General features: G+C 41.6%; 1 protein-coding gene across 1 annotated transcript in view; it reads left to right on the top strand.

Moving 5' to 3' along the window:
* The first annotated feature begins 621 nt into the window (after nucleotides 1-621).
* The window catches only part of efna3a (ephrin-A3a), a 60859-nt gene continuing 35337 nt past the window's right edge, over nucleotides 622-26143 (top strand). The window contains exon 1 of the mRNA XM_078267685.1: nucleotides 622-1191. Within this exon, the coding sequence (XP_078123811.1) occupies nucleotides 1082-1191 (110 nt within the window). The 5' untranslated portion in view covers nucleotides 622-1081. The remainder of the gene's footprint in view (nucleotides 1192-26143) is intronic.

The following is a 26143-nucleotide window of genomic DNA, read 5'->3' as shown; positions in this document are numbered from 1 at the left end:
ATTTGTCAAACATTTGAATATCAAACAGCTTCCTTTTTTCTGGTTGTTGACAGAAATTTGAACAGTGTGCTTGTAATTAACTATGATAATGATTAAACGTGTGATAATGAGTCATTTCACAGCTGGTGTCTATCAGTGTGTCCCCAGTTTAATCCCAAAGTAAACCCTCAACCTAGCCTATATAGATAAACACTACTTTCTAGCTGTGACCTGTGCTGTATTATTAAAATATGTTGTGGTTTGTAAAAGTTAATGTCCATTATCTAAACCTATACTCCTAAATCTAACCTTCACTTTAAACTCAAACAAACCCTTATCCTGACTTAAACCTCCTGTAAACTTAAAATTATAACCAATCCTTTAAGAATTGTGTCCAGTCTAAAATAATCACGACTTATTTTTACTGTTTTAATCAAGATGGTAACATTTTCACCACAAGGTTACTTAAATACACGCACGCGCGCACGCGCGCGCACACACACACACACACACACACACACACACACACACACAGTGCATGTTTTGAGGGGGCGGGGCAGCGGCATAGATGGACATGTGAGCGCATCTCTGCCATCAGAGGGCGGGTTTGTAGCATTGTGTGCGCAGCGTGTGGCTGCTGCTGGTGATGATGAGAGGAGCGCAAGGTACACAAACCTTTCCACGGAGATCCAGCGGCTTTAAAGCTGTACAAAGAATAGTAAACACCGGCCTCAGCTGTCTGTTCTGAATGTGCAAACATTGCCTTACCAATACCTGTACTGTTCCTCTCTAATGAAAGCAGAATTGCCAAACAAAACCAGGAGTGACTTGAAAGTGCGCAGCGGATACAAGAAAGAAGTCGAGATAGATTAGCACAAGTGAAGGTGTCCAAATGGGTCTTGTCGCAATGGGATTTGAGTTGAAGAACACGTAACCACTCAGAAGTCACCCTGATTCAATCCGTTGTTAAGGTAACTGGGAACTTTAAAAGGCGTTTTTTGACCGCTGGGATGTTGTGAACGAGACATCGCCTGGGACAGAAGGAGCGGGGACGCAGAAGGAAGAGAGGGGAACCAGGGCTGGACGAGCACCCGGAGGGATTATGGCTCTCGCAACGTTTTCCCTCAGCCTCATCACGCTGGCGCTTACTAACTTGCACCTGTCGAGAGCCAGCGACCGGCATGCGGTGTACTGGAACAGCTCAAACCTACAGTAAGTGGCTTTCTGCAGCCGTAACGCAGCGCTGTCCGTGTTTAACAGCAAATTAACTTGTGTTCCTCTTTGTTGATGCGCACCTGTGCTGATAACTTGTTTACTGAGAGTGGTCACCCTTTGCAGCGATTTCTTTTGTTTAGCCTACAGCATGTAGCCTATACCTTGAAACACAACAGAAATAGCCTACATTATATAGCTACAATAAGCCAATCATTTCCCGTTTTAAGATTAAACTGACTATTACCCTGATAGTCAACAAATGTCTCATTAAATATTTGCTTCTTTCTTTTCATATCTAAAATAATTTCGAGCCTCAAATTTCTTTCTTCTTCAATTTATTCAGAGTACAGTAATGCATCTCCAGAGGTAAAGTGTTCCTACAGTGTTCTTTCTCTCCACCCTGTGCAGAATGGTTATGGTATACATATTTGATTTCTATTTCACATTTAGTAAATCTTCTGCTTCATACACACAATAATGACTTAAGCAGTCATATTTTCATTTACCCCTGCTTTCACTCAAGTGTAGCTTGTCACCTTACCTGCCAAAATGCAGCAAAAATAGGCTACATAATTATATACACACACCTTAAACTTCCAATAATCTTCTTGAATATGTACGGTCACTATAAATAAGTATGCTTGCCACAGCCACACAAACACATTAATGTATACACACACACACACACACACACACACACACACACACACACACACACACACACACACAAGCCTATCCATGGACTCAGATTCCTCCTATAAATGTAAGGTATGCTTACCTCAGGTAAGCTTCCCCAGTCTCTCTCTACTTGTGAGCTATAAGCCAGCTTGCTGTGGGGAAAAGATCAATGTGGATTCTACTGCCTTTGTCTTCTCATTAGCCAACAGTGAATCCATCTTTCTCACATTCTTTTATCTCCTCTCACCCCCCCCCCTGTCCATTTGTATGCACCTCAGACATGGGTCTCTCCTATCCCCTCTCTGTATCTCATACTTGGTTATTTTCTTCCCTCTTATTTTGCTGCTGTGTCTCAACAGCCGTCCTGTCCCCCTCAATTCCCTTTTTTCTGCATCTCATTACTGCATTTACACCCCCCCATCTGCTCCTGGTCCTCATTCACCTCACAGGCTTTCAGCTGAGAGTACACATATACAGTAGATGATTGGAATTAGAAACTGTATTTAAGTAAAAACCTGATGGAAACACGGTCAAGGTGCTGCTGCAGCACTGTCACCTTCTCATTAATGTTAATGTGTGAATGACAGAGTCACATTCAGAATTATTTGAGATTCATGACTGCAGAAGTGGTATATTAACTGATACTTGCATGTAAGCTCTGTTAAAGTGCACAGGTTTTTGAGTGTCATAGTCAGTTTTGGTCCTATTTATCAATTTTAATTAGTCTTTCGGCATGTGCACAGTCTAAAATGGTTTTGACAGCATGGATAAGGTTCCTCAGTGTAGTCATTCATTTCAGTGTTAGCACATTTTGTGGCATTTCATTTACATTTATGTGTTTAAAGTGACAAATATGTGCTCATAATAATGTATTCAGAATACTCTGTGTGTGAGAGAGAGAGATGAAGGGAGGGAGGGAAACAGAGGGAGACAAAGTGCAGGTGTGGGTCCACATGCCTGTGTGTGCAGAACCTTTCCTTTCTCAACAGTGAGATACAAATCTCTAAAATAATGCAAAAATTGACCCAGTTTGCAGGTAACAGACAAATCCTCAGGCTATGGCAAGAATACTGATGACCATCAAGATTTAAAAGGCCTTAGGCTCGGAGCTACTTCTCCACCACTCTGTGGACATGCATAGAGAACCAGCTGAAGGCCTCACTTGTTCAACGATGCAGCTCCTTCCCTCATCCAGCCCTGGTTATAGAGACAAACTCAGGAGGGAGCCGTACGAAATGAAGGCAGTCACAGATAGCCAGAAACCAGGGGCCTTTAGGACCAAACTCTGGTTGGGGCCTTAATGTTTTACCCTTGAGCGCAGCATTCAGCACAGATGGTTACGGCACAGCTGCAAGAAATGGGATCACTTGGAAGCCAAGCTGTTTGTGCCAAATCCATGAAAATGGCTTTTTATGATAACGCGCAGCTAGAAATGTCTTGCTCTGTATTGAAAGTCAAAAGGGTACCCAGTAATACAGGGCTGTTTGATTCTTTGCAGCTTTTCTAAAGTAAACCTCATCAGACGATTTATTAAAGCTTTTTCTTAGGCCTGGGACAATTTAAAGAGAGATGTCTCGATTATCATAACCCTAACAAATAGCTCAGAGTGCTTTGATTACTGCCTAAGTCCGTCACGATCGCACTACCCCCATGAGAAAGTGTTGCTCTCAGCTTCCGCTCTCAGCAGTGCGCCTAGCCAACTCGTTACAGATGTCCCTGCTAATGGCTGACTGAGGCAGGAAAAAACACACACACGCAGGCCATTAAATCATCTCACATCTGAGGCCATCTGCCAATTAGAGGGGGTAGATGTGGAACATCTTGGGAGCAGCGGTGCACTGCGGTAGCCTCGCCTACCCACAAGCAGCATCCCATGCTCCTGCCACCTCCTCCCATCAGGTGTTTGGCCTCGCTGGTTAGACAGGCCGATTCTCCATAATTGGGCACCCCATGTCAGCATGATCAAAACAGCGCAGCTCTCATTCATTCTCCCACTCCTTCCATAAGTCACACAGTGTGTCTACTGATGTTTACAACTTAGCAGGACACTGAAGTAAAAAGCCTTTGCACAGGCATGGGAAGAAATAGAAGGGAATTGAGTTTGAAAATGTGCCACACGTCTCTTTGCTAAATCGCCATTCCCTTGCCTGCTCAGCAAGATGAAAGTCTCCCTTTGCTGTTTGTGGCTGATTTGCAGTGAGTTGCGTGTTTCATGCTACACATTATGACCCTGAATTTGATCTGAAATGGTGTCTGTCGGGCTCTGAGACCACATGAAGAAAAAACAACCCAATCGCCGACACACCATAACTGGTGCTACAAAATAAATTAGCACTTTGACAAATAGCCTCCTTGAGAGTTCAAGGTACAGAGGCCTGGTGATCAATGTTGAGTCGAGGTGCCGTCTTACTCAACTGGCTCATTAACCGCCAGGTCGGTCTGTGTGGGTGTGTGCAGACCCAGCTAGAGTTGAAGGTGGTTCCCTGCGGGGCAGAAGAGAACAATGACACCCAACAGGGAAAGGCTTGTAGATATTTAGAGAAGAACATTACTGTAGGGGAGAGGTGGGCGTACTGTAATGGAGAGATTGGAAGGAGAACATGCTACGCTAGAAAGGTTAAAAGTGGAGCAGGCGTTCAGAGGAAGAAAGCAAGTGAAGGATTGATTGAGTTGGCCAAAAATCCGAAAGGGTGAAAGAGAGTGTGGGTTTTACTGGATATGGAAGTTAGCTCATTTGGCCGAATGTGTTGCTGTTTTCTGACGAGATGATACCCACGGGAGTTGATCCGTGCTAATGTGGACACAGGCTGGGTCATTCATGTGGACCAATGCTCAGAGACTATAGCATTCACCTGCCCCTCTGCCCTGTGCAACACGCGGCAGACGGAGCATACAGAAGACAAGCCGATTTGATACCTGATTACATGCACGTCTGTCTGCCCGCAGCCCCGTCTCTGTGCTGTCTCGGCAATTTTGCATACAAATGCGTCTTATTCGCTGCCATTACATTTATTCTTTCACATTCATTGTACCACACAAACAGCATTAGCGTGTATTTTTGTCCCCTGGTTGCAGTTGTCTTAAATGATAATGTGTGAATACCACTGATTGAAAAGTGCAAATTGACCTTTTATACGTTTTTTTTATTAAACATGTCTCTCCATCTGTGATGAAGTATTCCTCTCCTCAACTATTCAAGTAGTTTGTGAACATCTAAATGCTTTATGTTCTTTATCAGGCCCAGACATCACGAAGATTAGTTTGATGAAGAGTGCTTTTAAATGGATAGTTAACTTTATTATCACCTTGCTTCATTATGCTTTAGATGTGCAGAGGTGTATCAAAGCTTATTGGTCTGCTAAGCGGAGTGCTGGCCATTTTTAGCTCATAGAAGTGTGCTATGTGTCACATAAATGGATGGAGAAACACTGAAAGGATGTTTTAATGGTTCATATGGATCCAAGAGTGGGTGTGCAGATCAATACATTTATATGGTATGGAGAGGTGAATGGACTCTGGCCGAACAAAAACACTACCAGGTTGCTTTCTGAGCAGCAATCAATCTGGGTGCATCAGGTGATCAATGTCCAAATGCATTTTTAATTGGATTTCACGGTGTCAGTATTTCCATGAAGTATTCGGAGCTCAGCTCGGGAAGCTCAGATGAAGTATTGCCTTGGAACAGCATGCTTGAGAATTGATTATTACGGGCTTGTCAGTCACTGCTCCGGGGTTGATACTCCATGGAGGCCTTAACTATGTCTACACTAAACAAGGTCTTGGTAGAGCAGCAGCAAGCGCTTCAGACAAGACAAAGGTTAAAAAAACATGAGGCCAAGCACAGATTAAAGAAACCGCTGTTCTGGAATAAGTCTGAGACTTAAACAAAGATAATTCTCCACAAGATAAAAATGACAAGGTTTTCATCAGAGCATACATTTGGATTCTGCCTGCTTCACAGATTCAAAGGTTAGGCGAGAACATTGGTATATACAGTATATATTTTTGCAAAATGTCTCACTGTCTGCTTAACACTTAAGCAAGCTGAGTAAAAATAAATTGCATTGTTTAGAATTCTCCACACTTAGAGTCACACGTGTGAAAGTAATTGCAAAGACAAAAGAAAAGAGCACACTTTTATTAATGTTCATTCAAATGGCTGTTGCTCTTGGTAAACACTAATGTGACTCTACAGTGCACAGAACGTGAGTTCAATTAAAAGATACAGATAACACCTCAAGAGGGAACACTTAATCAACCTGGAATTTAATAGATGTGAACTGAAGGGAAATCATAAAAAACCTTGAGTACTCTTTCACAATAAAGTCTCCCATCCTGTTGGGTATTTCCACTTCTTTATCCTCTCTGGTCCCTCTTGAGGTCAGAGGCACCCCAAGTCCGCTCAGCTTCATTATTATGAGGAATTGGCAGGTTTGGTGGGCCATTATGGCCTGTTCATGGGCTCTGATGGGAAAGTACCATAAGACTCATCTAGAGCTATCCCAGGTGTGGGGGGGTGAGCTACTTTCTTAGTAGTCCAAAGAAAAACATAGTTAGGCCATCAAAAGCGATTTCTTGCGCTCCAAGGTTATAAAAACTGCACTTAACTGGTGGTGGGAACCCACAGGAGATAGTCCTGATCCCAGCCAGGTAGAACCAATTTCAGACTCAATGATTTGAATGCAAATGCTTTCTACAAAGAGGGCTTTCCAACTTCCAAATGGTAGCTCCACAGTACATTACACTGGGAGTCTGCACTGCTGTGCCCGTTACCCACTGGGAAATTACATTGCTGCTATGATGGAAATGGCTGCCATGTAGGAAAAGATCAAAGCTGTTGATATGTGGATGGTCTCTGGCTGGAGTTTGATTATTTGGGAAATGGGCTTTGTTAGGCAACATGGCCTGGAAAACGATATGGCACCCACAGCAGTTGGTCAAAATAATTTGTTTTGTTATTAAAGCAGAAGGCTTCTTCTGAGGTACGGCAATTGAGGAGGTAATTTGCACCGACCAGCGCCCTCAGAGTTATCAGTGTCCCCTCATAAAAAAGGCAGCGAGTGAGGACACAGGTTTGTGCTCTGTCATATCTTGTTCTCTGTTCATTCCCTTCAGGTCTTGAGCCGTGACAGGTCTTCTCTCTAATGCTCTTGGGTGCTTAACAGCAGCGGTGTTACGAGAAGTGGAAACTGTCCTCACAGCTTAGTGGATCATACGGCTCCAGTTTTCCTTTCATGCGAGGGCAATTTAGAATATGTGCAGTGTAATAATTAGATATTCTGTTATAATTGAGATTTTTCCTTTTGAGGATGTAATTATATGAAAAGCCTGAGACCCTTTGGCAGGCGTTGTCTCTGTAATGAGACTTTGAAGAAAATTGAAATATCTCTAGTGCTCTGTGCATCTAAAATGACTAAAGGTAATTTGACCCTTCAGCAGCAGCAGCCACCACCTCCAGTGGCTTAATGTATTCCTCTTATATTGTTAGAGGGAATATTTAAATCAGTACATCTTCAAGAGAAACTGTTCTATTACAAATATAATAGCAAAGTCTTTAGAGCTTGAAAGTGTGATGTAAGTGGATTGGACAGGAAGCTACTAGCAAAAAAAAATTAAAGTTATATTCTTGTGAGGAAGCTGGAGGGCTGTGCTGCTCATATTTGACATCTGCATATATTGAAATACTTCTGCCTGGTGAGGTAGCTACACAGAGTCGCCAAATAAAATATTTAAAAGAGCGTGAACCTGTAGTCGTAAACTCAACAGTATGACCTGTACACACAAGCCATTACGCATTGCACACAGTTTGAGCCAGGATTGTTGTGGAAGTGGTGAAATGGGCCCATTAGTACTTTTCTAGGGGGGTCACTGCTCCATATAAGGGGGACAACAAACAATACTGTGAACGCAGAACACCCAGTGAGTGCTACAAAATAATAATGAAATGATAGAGAGATCATTTTTATTACACTTAGGCTATTATTTTAGACACGTAACTAATTTTGTTCTCAATTACACTGAATAAATGAAAATTGAGAAATTATAATATGGATGAAAAATAATAAATCAATCATTAAAATCAGACTAATTTACTGTAGCACACATTCAGTGATACTTTACCTTAGTGATACCTTAAAATAACTTTTTCATTACACAAATCATTACATTGCTGGCTTGATTATTAAAACAGATATCAGATATCTAAATGTATCCTGCTCTGTCTCCCCTTGTGATGCTAAGCTAATCTTATGTTAGCTAACTCATATTTTTACAGACTGACAGAACAAGCGGCTGCTCATCTCTGAATGTCCAGAGATCCCAATTAAGGTGATTTAAATATTAATGTGATGTATTTAAAGTAAAACAGGAATTGTGGCTTCTTTTTACCATCCGCTAGCATTAGCTGTTGGTCAGTGCTCGACTGTTGTGTAGCTACAATGTGCAGAACTGTAAACTAAAGCTAGCTAATAATAATAATAATAATACATTTTATTTATATAGCGCTTTACATGGTACTCAAAAACATAGTCTTTTACATACAGTAAAACCAGCAATAAGTTTATTCACTGATGGACTCAAGTTAGTCACAAAGAGCAAAAACACACAATCCTCGCTTACTTTTTGAATATCAAAACAACACAGTACATGCTGACATTTCACTCTCAACACTGGCTTGTGATGCATGTTTACCAGATAACAGTGAAGAGGTTCATTTTGTAATTTGGCTAACTCACAAAATAAATGTTAATACAGCTTATAAAATCTAAAAATGAGAAGCCTGCGAACAGCTTTGATTCTGCCCTTGGTTTTATGGGGGACAATTGGGTGCGGGAAAGTTGTAGTGATGGTACATTTTATGTTTTAAAGGAGGGTCATTGTCGCAATGGCATACTCAAACTGAATATTTAATACAAAGTCAGCGGATCAGAGTAGAGCTCTGTCAGTGGCGCCATTTTTCCATATCTTCAACCTCATCATTTAATCAGGTCTCGTGTTGGTCTGCATCAAAAATCTATTTGGAATTCATTTGCTGCCTTGATGTGTAAATTCAGTTATGGTTAATACATGAGCTATGACACATGCATAATCATGTCTCTGTACTCACACACGTGCATTATTTTCCTTCCTGGTGTTCTCACCCATTGATTCATATGGACAATACGTGACTCATCTCACACTACTGGCATCCTGGGGGGGGGGGTGTTCCTTTCCCTTCCTTCCCCCTGTCTCCAATCTCTGGATCAGTGTTGGTAAGAGAAACAGTCCTACAGTGCAGTCTGTTATTTGCATTTGTTACAGCCGAGGGGGGTGATTTGAGGAGGGGCGAGATGGGGTGGCGCCCTGCTTGTTATCACTAGATTTTAAATGCTTCACTATTAATGAGTAGATTATAGTGGAATTGTGAAGCAAAGCCAGTGGTCCTGCTCACCATACTCCCTTGTTAAAACTGTGCTCCTGTTCTCCTCTGGCTATGTACCAATCTGCTGCAGTGCTTTGTTTGTTAAGGTATTTATTTGGTTGGTTCAGCTGCTATTCTGCTGCTTTGGGCTATGTACATCTGTGCGTGTGGTGTTCTCATGGAAATAATAGCCACATTTCTAATATGACATCTTGTATAATGCTGCATGGGACTGTGTCTAGACCGGTGTATAGTGTGTAAAACTGGGAGACGCACAGAGACGAGTCCAGATCTTCACCATTCTGTGTGTGGGTGTATAGAATATCAATGTCCTGCTGAGCACTCTCATTCTGTGTGTGTCTGGCTGCTATTAGGTGGTTTTTAAGGTGTTTTCATGCTGTCTCTCTCTGTGTGTGTGTGTGTGTGTGTGTGTGTGTGTGCATAGATGCTTGTTAGATTGACTGTCAGTGAAAGCAAAGTAATGATTGTGTCTTCTCGTCTTGGCCCTCTCTGTCTCTTTTGGGCAGTCCCTCCCTTGCGCCTGTGTTTCCTCTCTTGTCGTTGCACCAGCTCTGTCTTCCTGCCGTGTCGTTTGAAGTGTTTTTGCTCAGCCTTCTGTTCCTGCGCCGTTCTCACCTTGTGTGGAGTCAATGGGAAGTCCCCAAAGACCGCTTCGCTCAACTGCATTGCTGTGCGTGGGAGGAGAGTGGGAACTACCGCCCATTTACCTCCCTTTAATTTATTGCTCTATTGCTTTTGAGAGAGTAAATCACACATATTGTATTATTATTTAGAAATCCTTTTGCTCACCGCACATGCACTTGTCTTTCTAGTACAGTGTAAGTACACATGAGTGAAACTGTGTGTGTGTGTGTGTCGTTCAGTATAGCATAACATACGTACAGTAAGAGATTGACGGTTATGATAAATAGATTTGCTTTTGCAGCACTTAAAGGGATTCTGTGCCACTTCCCTGGAGGAAGAGAAAGTAGAAAAAGTTATGACAAAAAAATAACTAAAAGGAAGAGGAAGAAAGTGGTTGGGGGAGGGAAGCATTAAAAAAAAAGGAGATCTAGGAGAGAGATATAAGGCAGTGCAGAGATGTAAAGCCAGAGAGTGGAGTGGAAGTGTGGATAAGGAAGGAGGAGGAGGGGGAAGGGTATTCAGATGTAGAGGAGAGGAAGAGTCTTTATGGAGAATATTAATGGTGTGTCAGGAAGTGGAGTATCTTTAAAGACCTCAACCTTTCTTCTTGTGCTCATGCGTATTGTATCAGAACAAGCAACTTGGAGGCACTGCTGTAAAACCAGGAAAAAGCGCAGAATAGGTAACTGCATCAATAGTAGAATTGTACCCACATACATTCATTACCAGGGGTTGTATTTGCAGGACACAAATTGTAACTGCCACAACAACTGGAAAAGAAAATATAACCATGAAAACTTAACACCTACAATATTACATTTGGTGGATTTTTCTTTTAGTCCAGCATGTGTTTGGCAACATGTTTATTATATGTTTTGTATGATTTAGATACAGCAAACGTCTGTCTGTCTGTCTGTCTGTCTGCCTTAATAGGACAAAAGTATGTGGACACTCAAACATTACACCCATATGTAATCGATGAACATCTCATTCCAAAACAATATGCTGTTACTTGCTCATGAGACAAGACGATACACTAGATTGGGTTCACGAGACGAGATTTTACCACTTTTTTAAAGAAAACTTCAATGACGACATATGACTGGAAAAAGTCACAAAATTAAAAACGAGCACTATGAAAGGTTTTGCCACAAACTCAAATGACTGGCTCCTCTTCAGACCTAATACCTGCAGTTATTAGGCTTCTGTGAAACATGCAAAGGGGACAGAAAAGCTTGTGCTTACACACTCTGGTACCGACGCAATTCTGCACTTGTGTACTGATATCACGAGGCAACTTTTCAGCTTGACAAGAAATATTGTCACGTTTTTAATATCATGGGATTTTTTTTGAGTTACAGCTGTGAAATCCTTCCCACCACCTGTCAACAGCGGGATCTAGAGTGAGAGGGAAAAGAGAAGGAGCTGTGTGTGTGTGTGTGTGTGTGTGTGTAAATGTGGGAGAGGAAAAGGAATCAAGAGAAAGGAGAGAAAGAAGTGACGCTCATTTACCACATGATGCAAGGAAGAAAAGCGCTGTCTTGCATGGAAGCCTGTGTCACAGGTGACAGTCAATGACAGGAAGCACAGGAAATGAATATGGTATTCCTCATATAGCAAATGACAGAGATGCAAAGGAAGTATAGGCATACAGTGCAGTATGGTGGCAGGGAGAATAACCGCTGAGAACATTGTTAAGAGTTAAATGATGTAGTGAAGAGAATAACACATACAGCCTGAGGTCGTTGTTTATGATGTGAAAAGCAAGTGTGACACACGGCGACTGCAAAAGATGGATTCCTCATGTGGAAATTGGTCTAATACCAGGAGGTTTATTCCCCACGAGCCCCCAGCTGTTGTTAAAAATTGTGGTTCGTGATTGGATAAAACGAGAGAGACTGTAGATAATCAAATTAACATCTCTCGCGGTTATTTTTTTCATTTGATCCTGGACTAATGTAAATTGGGACATCAAGCTCTCTAGTTCTCTTTTCTGTCAAACATAAATCCTGTCTGCTGAAAAAAAAGTTTACTTGTTGCATTGTCACGATTTCCTAATATCTGTAACAACTTCTGACTTGGCATTTGAAATTCATAAAACTGGTTGTAATCCCTAATTAGCAGGCTTTAATTTCCCTAACGGGAATGAACTTTTGGTCGAATTAGAGATTCCATTAAGTTTTGATTCTAACCTCCAGCGCCTGCCTTAAAGGAGTAAATTAGTGCCAGGGAAACCATATCTCTAGCTAATGTGCAGTGCCAGGAAGATAACAGCAGTTTCAAAAATGCCAGGGACATTAGCATTCCTGCATCGTGCTGTGTGTGCGAGCTCTCAGTTTTTAAATCTATAAAAAAAAAAAAATGCTGTTCGTCAGCAAAAACCCTGCTCCCCCCTCCCCCTTCTGCCTCCTGTTCATTAGACAGTTCATCAGCAATCTATCATCATATGTATTATTTATGAGCAGAGCTCAGTTCATTCTAAACACACAGCACAGGTTAGTTATTTAGGTTTCAGTTATATTTTCAAACTAGTGTCAGCCCTATTGTGTGTGTATATGAGAGAGAGAGGGAGAGCAGAAAGCTTCAGAAAATGATGCTTTTCTGCTTAATGAGGACTGGTTCCCCATCAGCGTTGCCACCTCCACCCGAGCAGAGAGCCAGGGTTTGCTGCTCTGCCAGCCCCTGCTCAGTGCCTTGTATGCAAATACCCATTTTTCAATCAACCTTGTGGTTCATTCTGAGGCGTTCGATATAGGTCTGGCCTTCTGCAAGGTAATATACCCAGAATTCCTTTGACCACCAAGGTTACCCGGCGGAATGACACCTTTAATCACTAACCTCCACTCGGTGTTCATGGCCTCCAATGATACGGACAAGGTCACTGAAAGTAACCTGGCTGTGAGTTTGTATTTACAGAAGGTACTGATGGTTGTGTAATAGCACTGACTGAGTCGTGTTAGCACCACTGAATGCTGGGTGATAATGAAACGTGGTGCCAGAGTTGGGTGCTTACTGAAAAGGTAATTGTGCATTATAATAACATAAGCTCTGAACTAAAAAAGTTGATTGACTCACCAGGTAGCTTCTCTGCACAGGCAGAAAAAACTTGTCCAGGTGTCATCCAAACAGTCTCAGGTCAGGCAACATTTCACTGAAAATAAGTAAGAGCACGCATTGTAATATTTCTAACAATATACTGGCCAGATTGGAAGCAGCTGCAGCTCTAGTGAGTCAGTTAAAGTCAGCAGAACTTAGTAGTAGTAGTAAATAACAAGGCATTTTTGTATTGTCAACATTAAAGGTGCAATATGTAAAATTGACAGCTAGTGTTTAAAATAGTTACTGCAATACAAATTCAAAATACTGGAGAGAGTCGTCTCCCCCACCCCCTCCTCCCCAGACTCGAAGTTCACGTTGGTTGCCAGGCTGATACCGGAGCATCCACAACAATGTTGCTCAACGCTTGTCTCACATAGCCAGACATTACTCCACAGCACAGCAGAGTAGCTAACGTTAGATGCTGGCTATATTGACAGTCATAAAAGCCCTTGCTCACGTGGAGCTCTGTACCCAACTGACAGACACACTTTTTCGGCTTAGAATTACCGTAGGAACTACTAAAAATCCCACAACCTCGCTGTCCTCTCCACACGCCAGACAGACACACTTCCTTGGCTTAGAATTACGATAGGAACCGCTAAAAATACCACTACCTTGCCGTCCTTTTCCACCCGACTGAACACACTTTATTGGTTTAGAATTACGGCAACAATCGCTAAACACACTGCAAACTCAAGGTCCTCTCTTTCCGATTTACAGCCCCCCTCTCTTGGCTTCAAGTAATTCACCGTTGTAAACAGCCGTGGCTGCTTGCCTGATCCTGGTAACGTTAGCAGTTGGCAGGGTTAGCATGGCGGCGTTAGCTAGGACCAGTCGGGATCACTTCACTGGCTATGTCTCAATTGTTTTTGCGAGTAACCAACTTGGGTACTCTAGCTATATAATTCAAAGTGAGTAGCTACACAAATGTTGAAATGACATAAAATGCCCGCCCCTAGTAGCTGTGATAAATTAGCCTGAAGCTAATGGTTACCTGTTCAGGAGGAAATTAGCCAACTCTGCGTCCTTTTGGGCTCTAAGCTGTCTCCATCTTTCAAATACATCTCCAATATTTACCCAGATGGGTTTGTTACGTCTCTGGTCACGCAACTATTAGAAACATGCCGTTTTGTTTTGTCACGTAAAATCAATCTCCGTTGATCCTGTTCGTTTGTTTGCTGCTTTTATGGCTGTACTAACCTCACAGCTGTAGCGCGCTGGGTTTATGTTTTTACAGGTATATCTGGCAACCCGGCCTGGCTGACAAACTGGGCAGTTGATAATAACAAACAGGCCAAAACACAAACAGAAATTCCGTCACGGAACGGAAATTTCAAAAGGAGAAAATACTGGCATTAGCATTGTTGTCAGAAAAGATTTTATTTCAACTTAGCATGTTTCCTGATGATATCTGATGACGCATTGGGGTCATTTTTGGATTTATTACAGTAAATATATTACATTTTGGACTTTTAAGTTTAAAATTGTCTTGACTCCTACATTGAAAAACTATTTTGAACAAATATACTATAAGAAAGAAATAAGCACTTTGTTAATTCCTCAATGGGGGAAATTCAATTTTTACACTCTGTTGTTAACATTACTGTTATAACATTACACACACAGGCCTGAAATACACACGCATGCACACACAGGACCCATAGACATGCATTGATGGAGAGGTGTACAAGGAGCTGCCACATAGCTGGTTCGGTGCCTTGCTCTACGTAGCGAACTGAGTGCCCAGGAGCTGAACTGGCACCTCTCCAGCTAACAGTCGACACTCCGTACTTTGGTCCATGCAGGACCTGAACCGGTCACCCTCTGGTTTCCTAGCCAAGTCTCCACGGACTGAGCTACTGCCGCTCCAAATATAAGAAATGTAGATAAGTATTTTGAGGATACGTATATTTTTCTTTACCATTAAAATGTTAGTTTCTGAAGCAATAGTCCAAAAAGTTGGCAATTACAAATTTGCCCCGTAATTAATGTGACTCTGGTGACTATCACATAACTGCCGTGTGACCTTCACAACTCTCTCTCTCTCTCTCTCTTTACCTTTATTTCACACCTTTGAGTTTCTGATGTGAGATGAGGTTGTGAATGACACATTAAAGTTAGAATCCCTAAAACTCTTTTTATCATTCAGTAGAACCAATGAAGCTTATTGATGCACAGTAAACACATGAGCAGCTTATTTTGCTCAAAGTCTTAAATGTTTGAACTACTTAAAGAAGCGCTGCAAATGGTATTTTGAAAACCCAATTTTCACCTGAATTTTTGTATTATCATGTTTGTAAGATTTTCTCCCCTTTTTAAAAGAACACCAGTCATTTTTTTGTTAAATAAAAACGGACAGATAAGAAAAAATAATTAATTCAAGGTAATAAGATTGGTACAGGTGCAAGAAATCTTTAAACAATATCCAACCCTATTAGTAGGACATACTTGGGTGTGGGTTTGTGTAGAAAACTTCTTCTTCCGTTCCCCATCTCATGATTTACATCGGAAAAAACTCAGTGCCACTGCAGGCAGTAGTGTGCCCTCAATGTGAAGGTGGTGGATGGCCACGTAGCATGTCTGACTTTCATGCAGAAGACCAGAGTTTGAGTTCTGTCACGGACCTGCAATTTATGTTCACCTTTTTATCAACTGTGGGTTTTTTTGTAGCCAAAACCTAACCACATCCTACTCATACGATTCGCCATAACCACATTCTTTCCCTGACCTCGGCTATCATTGCCATGCTCAGATATTGCGGAAGTGGTTGAAATATTGGTTGTGAGCCCCTGAAAGAGAGACACTTCACCCTCCTTCAACACTTACCGCCAAGGTGCCCTTGTACAAGGCAATACACTTTTTAATTCATCAAGTAAGGCTGTTAATGGCCAATGGTACAGGACTGGTTTTACTGCGTGTGTGTAACCCCTCCTCCCTTGTGACTGTAAAAATGAGTGTGGTCTGTGTAAACAAGACTCGCACTCACAAAGTGTTTCTTTCAGCAGCCTATAGGTCTGAAACTGTAGGGAGGAATTACACTGTCCTAAATATGCTCCCTCTCTGAGATGCTTCCCTTACATCTGCTCACCCACTTCAGCATTCAGTTACAACCACTGAGCAGTACTGAGATGTAGCGTCATTCTGTGCAGTAAGACAGCTCACCTCACACTTTAACTCACAAACCCAAATGCCAGATCTTCTGATTTCCTCCCATAAGCCCCTGCGATGTATACCAAGATACACTGTAAAGCCACCTGAAGATTCTTGACATCCTCTGTGCACGCCGGCAGACACATACTCACTCACACACACACACACACACACACACACACACACACACACACACACACACACACACACACACACACACACACACACAGTATGGTTTGACTCAGCAAAAGATTCTTAATCGAGGAATAATTGTAAAATTGTATTGACTATTGAGAAATTATGCAAATGTGCTCTGTGCACCCTTTTCCCCCCTAAAGAAACATGTAGAGTAATCATGACAAACTGATTTAAAGTTTTGATTGGGGAAGAGTTTCTGAATACTGTTGAGTTATCAGTGATGTGCTTTTATGAAACAGCTAATCAACCGAAAAAGTCTTTGTATGACCCGAATAACATAATATCTAACTAATCAAGGAAGAAGGGGCCACACACTCACGCACGCACGCACGCACGCACGCACGCACGCACAGACAGAAAAGCCTGTATCTCTGATTCCTCTCTGTAAAGCCCTGCAGGTGTGGTCCACTCCTCCTGCGCTGGCTATTAGCACAGCCTATCATTGGTATTCATTTCCCGCTCCTAATTCCCCAACAGTATTTTTTTTTCCCTTTCATTTGACAGAGGACTGTGGGTTAAACACCGGGGGGAGCGCTCCATCACGACTAGATCTGATCCAATTAAATACAGATTTAATCAGCCCCGCAGTCGGCGAGTGAATATGCAATGTGATCAGGCCAGTGGTAACTGGAGGCCCAGCACCGTGGGCACTGGTTTCCATCCACGGGCTGGAGGTTTGGTTTAGCGGGTGGGAAGACACCTTGATCCTATCTGACCTGTCAATTGAGCACATCCACATATCTGCAGACAGGCATGTTGGAGCCGTTCCTTACTTCTCTGAAGTGTCCACAAACATTTGCTCTGATGACCCTTTAACCCACTGATTTAGTGTTGTGAGATGCTGAGGATGCAAGGCGCCTGTGGAGGGTTTGCAAGATTTACTGTTGATGCAAACACACAATTAATTAATGATTTAGTGACTGGATTATATCTGTGGCAGGCGGGAATGACCTGGAGGAGGTTAATCTTTCGTTTACTGGCAGAGAAGTCAAGCTTGTGTACCAGTGCGGGGAGAAAACACCCTCCCCCTGCCTGAAAAGGAAGATTTTTACCTCCTTCCTCCCAAATGGCTGCAGCTGCTGATTGTTGAAACCTTTTACTCTGCAGAGGAAGCAGTCCTGTGATATGAAGTACAGCTCCCCGGTGCCCCATCAAAGTCCACTGTAACTGCTGTGTCACCTTCAGAGTTTCAAGGGAGGATTGTACATGGGGAGCTGCTGCAGTGCCTATTAATGAGAAGTCATTGGGAAATTGGTTGCTTTTTAACATAACGCGATGTCCAGGGTCATTTCAGTTGCGACCCGAGACTTGATTACAAATCCTGCTGTTAAGTGTATGGTGATGTGTGTGTGTGTGTGTGTGTGTGTGTGTGTGTGCCAGTCTGTGACTAGATATTGTTGTGAAAAAAAGTCATGCTGGCTGTCACTCAAAGGTGTAGCTGTAAATAAGTAATGCCTCCCACACAATGCAAACATAACACACCATGGCCTTAAGTGCATGGTTTAGTATCTGAACAGAATCCAACCTGGCAAGCAGATCGCTGTGGCTGGCAGATTGAACAACCTGGGGGTTGTTTCTCATCCAGCATGCCAGTCATGTATGTTAATGCAAAGACGTTTCCTCATTCTGTCTCTTTAATGTTTACATTGATGAATTATGTGCTATCAGATCTTAACATAATTTCATGTGTTGTTGGCATTCAAAGCATTCCTGAAAACTTTATTGAAAAAGGACAGATGCCTTGAATTATTTGCATTATTCAGAAAAGCTTATCTGAGTCTATTGTATAGGAAAATCCTGCAATTAATAAAAAAATTACTTTCGGAGATCTCGTAATTTTTTCAAGTAAAAAGTCTAAAGAGGTATAATTTGTTAATTATACTGTGAAATGATTCCAATTTTTACCTTAAGCATTTCAGCCACATTCTGCCCCTGGGAAGGGCATCTTTCTCTCCTCCGCCACCTCAGATCAGTAGTCTTTAATTGCCTCTTGTGTTTGGAGGAAGACCCACCTCACTTGTCATTTCCAGGTGTAAATGAGATGAGGACATAAAGGTTACTCTGAGCCCCACAAGACTGTGCAGTCCTTCAGGGTGGTCTCGGCTTACCCTTGCCATAGTCTGATATCTCAAACAGAGCTGTGTTTGAAGTGCTTGGTTGGGTGCCTCCGCTTTCTGCACTTGGGCGAGAGTCGTGGTGCTTGTTCAACTCTGGCAGCCCCTCTGTAAGTTCCTTCTTTTGTATTTGCATACCGAACAAACAGGAAATTGTGTTCATTTGTATGCAAATGTGTTTGTCCCCAAGGCTGGGATTTTGAATTAAAAGTTTTACCGTCCCATTAATTCCAAATTACACACAGGCACTGACATGGGCTCCTCCACCTGGCAGGGGGGGTGTCTGACTTGCCATCCAAACGCATCTCTGTCAGTTTAGGCTGTTTAGTTTGCCATCTGCCAAACGGAGTCGGAATTTGGATTTAATCTGGTCCACTGATTTGCAGATTGATCGTCTGCACCACGTTGCAATCTCCTCTTAATTATCTCACGGAAATATGCAGGGATTTCGGTGTGATTGATATTCGAGGATACTACGAGAGACAGACGTGAGAAGGCCTTGGAGTGGTTGACTGACAGGTTGTGAGGAACGTAGTGAATGAGGGGGAGTGGTGAAGGCCGTCCACTGTGCCGAAGTAGCACACCTCATCAGCCCTGGCCTTTAAAATACATGTTCAACCTTATGAAAAATGCATGACCCCATCAATGATGTGTGGTATGTATGTCCTGATGCTGACAGTCAAGGTAATATGAAAAATTAGCACCTATACACTTCTGAAAAGGGACTTTGCATAAAGGGCCTTGTCATAATGTTGCAGATCAAGCACTAACATTGTTTTCATTTAGCTGTTAAAAGTATTGATTATAGTGATTGAATACCTGGATGGATGGATGGATGGATGGATAGATGGATGGATAGATAGATAGAAGGTAACAGTTTACCCTGGACAGTTTGTATTTTGCAATTTAAAACTACTCAAGGGTAGCCGAAGCAGCTAGTGGCATTAAAAATAATGAATGAGAGTCTGTGTGCAAGAAAAGATGAATTAATCAGAGAAACCAATGGATCGATAGATGTTCTGATCTAAATTACGCCCTCTCCAGCCTTCCTGTTTTCATCAGTGCCACGTTTGAAAGAGAAACAAAACCACCATTGTAACATCCAGCTTTTTATCAGGTTGTTTATTGTTTCAGCCTGGACCTATGGAAATACCATAGCAACAAAGAAGTGACAAAGGCATTTTATTGGAAGTATTATTGGGCTGTTCTTACAGTATAAAGTAATAGGCTTGCTGTCACTGTGTTATTTCCTTCTTGTGTTCTTTTAGTATTGGTTTACTTTTTAGCTTGTACTTGTCCAACAGTTGTACTCTGAATACATTGAAACATATTTGCAAGACAAATTCTGAAAAAATACAAATGGTTTTACCAGCTGCTGGAATTAGAATTAGTACTAGGTTTTCACATACAAGGAATTTGCCTTGGATGAACATTACCATCATCATTTATAAATGTGTAAAAATTATTTATTTTTTCACACACACACACACACACACACACACACACACACACACACACACACACACACACACACACACAGTACTGTTCACAAATTAATATTGCATGGAGCACATCTTGTACACATGCAGTGTTTTGGCAGACATCTGATGTCTCTGTGTGATGAGCCAAGGGGGACACATCATTTCTGACTCTCCAGTCAGAGAGTGATGGTGGAGTGTATGGATGCCAGGTTTGCTTATGAAAGGTGGAGTTTGGTTATGTTTCTTTTGTCTTTTCAAAGACTAACAGCTTATGTTCTTTGGAGGTGATACAGTACCTGAAAGGATGCCTGCTAAAAGAAATGACAAAGAGAATGCTTACAATCAGTAATCCCAGTTTTACTGTTTGCAAGATAAACTTCGAAATAAACATATTACGGCTAAGACAACTGGTTGAGAAACTCGGGCAACATTACTAGATTGGAAAATATTTTATCTGTCTTGACTGTGTTAATCACCTTTTGTCTCGTTGAAAGTTGCAAAATGCAGACAAAATGAGAACCTTTTTTTTTTTGTCAGAATCAAGAAATAAACCGTATATAATGAAACGCAATAGACAATAAACTTTCATACTATTTAACAATCTCCCTGTATTGATCTTGAGTGCTGCTAATACAAAATGTTATTTTGACAATACTTTATCTCAATAATGAAACAATATTCAGAACATCTTTTCAAAGAAATTGATTTGCACATTTCATGCAGTTGTTTATTTGTAACTGGAAAATCAATGTGAAATGTATCGAGAACAGATGGAATCAGGGTTGTTTTGCACCTGAACAAAACCATTTTCCAACTCCCGGAGAAAACGCCAGGCAGGTTTCTGATTTCATTAGCAGAACTGGCAACCACACTCCCTGCTCAGCTCTGATTGCAAAAAGAATGTAAAATCTCTTGTTGCCATTTGTTGTCATGTCAGACACCCTCTTGAAAGCTGTATATGTAAAAGAGATGTCACATGTAGAATTTAAATATAAACTGCAATGAGTTGCTGCTTTTTCTATATGTACAACAACAACCTTTTTACATGTGACTGAAAAAGCAGATTTTGTTTTGCTTTTACAAATGCTTTACCAGAAAAGTTGCAAAATGAAAGGTCTTTGTGGATGCATTGTGATAAATATTTGAGTCCATGTCCCAGTTGCTGTTCATTTTTGTAACAACTGCGGGTGTGGAATAGATATGTAGTTGATTTGGATTCAGGTAATTGAAGCAAATATTGAATGTAGATATGATTGCTTAGTCCTGTTTCATGCTGCTCCATCCTTTCTGACTATTTTGGAGGGTCTGCTGCCTTTGTACCATGTGTTACATAATGTAATGCTTTGTAATGAGAGCTGTAGATACGTTTCTGCACCAGTGCAACTGAGACAAATTAGAGTGGTTATTGTACTTAGTGGAAACGGTAAATCTAAGAGTGTGAGAGGGAAAAGTAGAGAAAATAGTGTACCAAACGCTGGAGCTACTAATTATTAAGTTATAATAAAAAACAATGATGCATTGTGCAAGTGTTTTTTTAATGGAATTCCAGAATAAAGAGCCACTAATTCTAACATAGAATAAATGTACCCCTAGTTGTGGCAGTGACACACATTTAAGCAAATGCCAGCATAAAATAAAAAGCAGCTTTAATCATCACAAGACAGAGCAAGTGACAGCTGATTAATATTTTTCAGAAGAAAATCCTCAACTATGCATCAAAACTCAACGCAGAACAGCAAATCCTTTGGTAACTGTTGAATTTGTGTGCCTTCCCGCTGATTCAATTCTGGCACTATCGTTCTGTCCTTGAATGAACTGTCACAGAGCAAAATGTAGTGTATATTTCCTAAGACGGAGAAGGTTATCACAATTGCCACAAGTAATTACGAGTCGTTCTCTCGTGAGTAAAGTGAGAAAAGCGGTGACTTGGAACAGAGACTTGGACGGGAGGAAACCTGCAGTCTGTGGGAGGCTAAAGGAAAATAGTTTGTAGAAGAGGACTGGATGTTAAAGGAGGTGGCAGAAGAACATGGCACAAAATGTACCAGCACCGTTTTCACAGCCCCCAACTTGGACACCCTATCCACCTGTTATTAGCCCTGAATTGGGAGAATTAAATTAGACAGACTTGTCTTTGAATGTTCGGATGTAGCTGCCAAAGCCTTTCTGCCTTTTTGCCCAAAAGCCAGCAAGGGTCAGCAGGGGCGCATGAGTGGGCAACGACCGCCAGTCACAGCCACTCAGAGACACCCTGGAGGGGCGAGAGGAGAGAGCCGACCACAGCTTGGCAGCTCCACTGGAGTCTGATAAGCTTTAATGGCACCGCCACAATGATTCGCACCATGTGAGACACATGCACAGACACACACACACACACACACACACACACAGAAACATAGAAACACCTCCAGTAGGTTTGTGAGGAATGATTTCTGGACCCTGGATACATTTGCAGTAGCAGGGAGTCTCTATTTACCAGTAATTGCATTTCTCTGGCCTCTTTCAGCCCTGCCTTCAAAAATGTTCCGTGCTTCAGGAAGTTGAAGGTGGCTGGGGAAAAAGCAACAGAACAAGTTGTCGGCCTCACACGGCGCTCTGCCACAAGTTGACAGCTTATAGGCCAATCTGTACCATACATGGATACAAGCTGTGTATAGTACATAACCTGTCAGACAGACAGCATCATGCATCATCTGCATTTCCTGAAAGCCTGTTCAACCGAAATGGAATACATTTAACCGCAGTGAATGTGTGTCTACTCACTATACAATGATTTAATTGATCCATTTACTCTCCATCAAAGACGCAGCAGAACTACATTCCAGCAAACGAAGATGTTCAAACACAATATCTGTAATCGCTACAGCTGTCTGTTGGTGTAAATTATGAGTAACGGTCTGGGTATTTGACTAATCTTTCATGGTGGAAGGGGCTCAGACTTGCCTGTTGGCATTGATACAGTTAAGGGAATAGAATAAAATGGCCCAGTATCCCACGGAATTATGCTTATATTAGACAATTCTTGAACACAACGTATATCCAATGTCAACGTTCAGTGCCAGTGCAGGAAGGACGAATGAGAGATAGACATGTGGGTGGATGGGTTTGTAGTGCATCTGACTTTCATACTTTACATCCTGTCACAGACCAACAATTGATGTTCACAATCTTTCCCCAACCTTGAAACGATATTCCAGTGATATAGTAGATGAGGGACATGTAAGAGAAAAAGTGAAAATCAAAGCTGCATAGGCAAAAACACTGGATCCTACATTTTGTGCTCCCAGTAGACCCCCACTACTCGGTAAACACCCTTGTCTTTTAAGCTCTATGTCAAAATTCTATGCAATTTACAGAGTTTGAATGCAGTATTTAAGAGGAGAGTGTAATTTATGGGCCACCGTTGTGGCACTGTCATACAGCTAGTTTCTATTCCTACACTTCCTGATGTGCTGCCAAATAACTTTATGACCACACAGTTGTAGCTACATCTGTTTATATGGATATAGTTAATATAGCACAGAAATATCATAAATCTTAATACCCAAGACCACTATATCCTACATTATTACATTGTGTTTCATTAGAGGAGCCTGGTAAACGTCCACATTTTACTCCCCCAGTTTGTAACAAAGGTTTTCTGTTTTGAATTTGTAATCTCCAAGCCCATTCAGAAGTAACCCTGATGGCATTATTATGACATCATCAGGGTTTATTTTTCTTGACAAATGTCCCTCTGGACCTGCAGAAGACATTATAATGTTTTCACAAGCTTACAAACTTAATACCAACCATGACGAGTAAACTGAGCTTCCCATGTGAAAATGACGGAGTGTTCCTTTAACCATACTGCAGTTCCCACACACCTCATCAGGTGACAGACAGGGCTGGCCATTAATCATAAGGGTTGGCAGCTTGATCCCCAGCTCCTCCTGTCTATATGTCGGAGTGTCCTTGAACCCCAAAATTGCCTCTAATGTGTGTAAAGAAAAAGAAAATCAAGTTTCTTTTGATAAAAGCATCTGAATATAGTGTGTAATGTAATTTAATTATTTGACAGTAAATGCAATCTGGCATTTTGCAGAGTTTTCTTATTATTAATGTTCTGTCTGGCAGTAAGGTTAAATAAAACAACAACAGAGAGAGAAATGCACCCCCTGCGACATACATATCCTTATTGAGTGTCTCTTGACTGATCAATGGGACTGTGTGGGATGTGAATGGTTGGATACGAAGATACATGCTCATGCGGCAGAGAAATAAGGGTTGCAAACACGAGCGATGAAATGGAGTACCACCACAAAGTAGGGCCTCCACTTAATCTACACACAGCTAAGTTGGAGACACAGGGAAACACCACATGGACGGAAAAAAAAAATCAATAGTCTGAAACAGTTACTTGAATAAAAAACCCAACTCTGCCTGGCTCACTGTAGTTTTTTCAGCTTCGCCCTCCTTAGATCTAAGAGAAGATCTGCTCCATGTTAGTAGGAAGTCACTACAATGCAATAATGTACTTAGCAGCTTTGTCTGTAGAGAGTGATTGCTGGGCAGACTGCTAGCAAGTGGAACAGATTGCAGGATTGCATATGACTCAAAATGTCCATCTGCCCCCATTATGTGTGCAGTGTCTTTTTTTTTCCCTCATTTTTTTTTTTGCTGCTTTCAGCATTATGCTGTAAGTGTGCTCACACATCTCTCTCTCTGCTTCTGGGAGTTATGCTTTTTTACACACATTCAGACACATTCAGGGGGAAGTACTTAAACACACGCATGCAGCCTCGGTACAACAGGTAATTATTTGCAAAGAATGGAGCAAGTGCGTGGAGGGCAAATTGCATTGTGGGATGGCTCTGCTGGACTGAAATATGTCAATTGAAGAGGCTGCCATTTTATTCACACCTCATCCATTGTTCTCCGTGGTGAATTGCAGGGGGCAGTGTCACTGTATGGACATGCACCTCTAAGAACGTGGGTGTATTTGTTTGTCTCTGTCAGAGAGGATGATTTGCCCCTCGCTGGAGAACACTAGCTGTGCACAAACAGCCAGTAAATGGAAACATGAGTTTAGCAATAATTTTGAACCCCTCTTGAGATCGACACCGAGGTGTGCAGCAAGCCTGTCGCCACCTGTCATAACCCTCAAAACAGCAGGTAGGGCAGAAGAGAACCACCTGCCTGTCAAAACTCTTTTATCTCTAATTGTTTGACGCACATTCACAGGATTACTGGTTTAATTCTGCTTTATAATCACTGCTCATTGTTCCCATTTATTGTTTCCTTGCTCAATTTGTTTGTTTGTGTTCACACTTTGGCAACACAAATGTTCTTCTGTCATGCCAACCAAGCAATTTGTGTGCAAGGCAATTGAATTTAATTTAATTTAAGGGGAGAAGAGCAGGAGCAGGATAAAGGGTTTGGGGGAAATAAAGGGGCACCTGCAGACGTGGGAAACGGGGAAAGCAAAGTAGGGGATGCAAAATTAAGACTGTGTTAGTAATTCTTTCAGGCTACGTGGACACTGTTTTAACCAACATTCCTGACACCAAATAATGGATTATTCATTTAAAAGGACACAATTATCACATTAAGTAGGCAGGTTTTTAATTTATGAATCCGTAACAAATTCAAATTTAACAAATATGTGGTGCCTAATCATCTGGAGATACTGTACAATGCTGTAATAGCCCTATCACTTTTGGCTGCCTAAGCTTCTGCATCAAGAGATGTGTTGGATAATCACAGGTCGATGCTATACTCTTATCTATTGATATTAAGCTTCAGGATCCAGTAATCCCCGATACGATCTCCTATTCTTTACAGCTACTACGACCAAGATTATGTGGCAGTATGTCCCAGTTCCAAACAGAAGATATAGTACTTATTTTTTTCAGCCCAAAACTTTTAATTACTTGATATATTACAGTGGGAAAAAAATGGATTTGCAACTGCAGGATTAATAACAAATATAATGCTACTAACTTTGTGATAAAACATTACAACTGCTGCTGTCTAAACAGTCTAGTTGAATTTCCAACAATTCAGTATTCACAGTACAGGTTATCGCCTGCTGTTTGTCCGGTTTAGTAGACATCGGTAGCTGTTTTGTGAAGTGTGAAGTTCTACAGACTGGAACGTGTCCAGCTCACTCTCAGCTGTGGAGTTGTATGGTTCAAAGCCTTTTG

Source organism: Sander vitreus, chromosome 14 (genome assembly GCF_031162955.1).
Source record: "Sander vitreus isolate 19-12246 chromosome 14, sanVit1, whole genome shotgun sequence".
Lineage (NCBI taxonomy): Eukaryota > Metazoa > Chordata > Actinopteri > Perciformes > Percidae > Sander > Sander vitreus.
The sequence above is the reverse complement of the archived record's forward strand: the minus strand, read 5'-3'. Positions and strand labels throughout refer to the sequence as shown.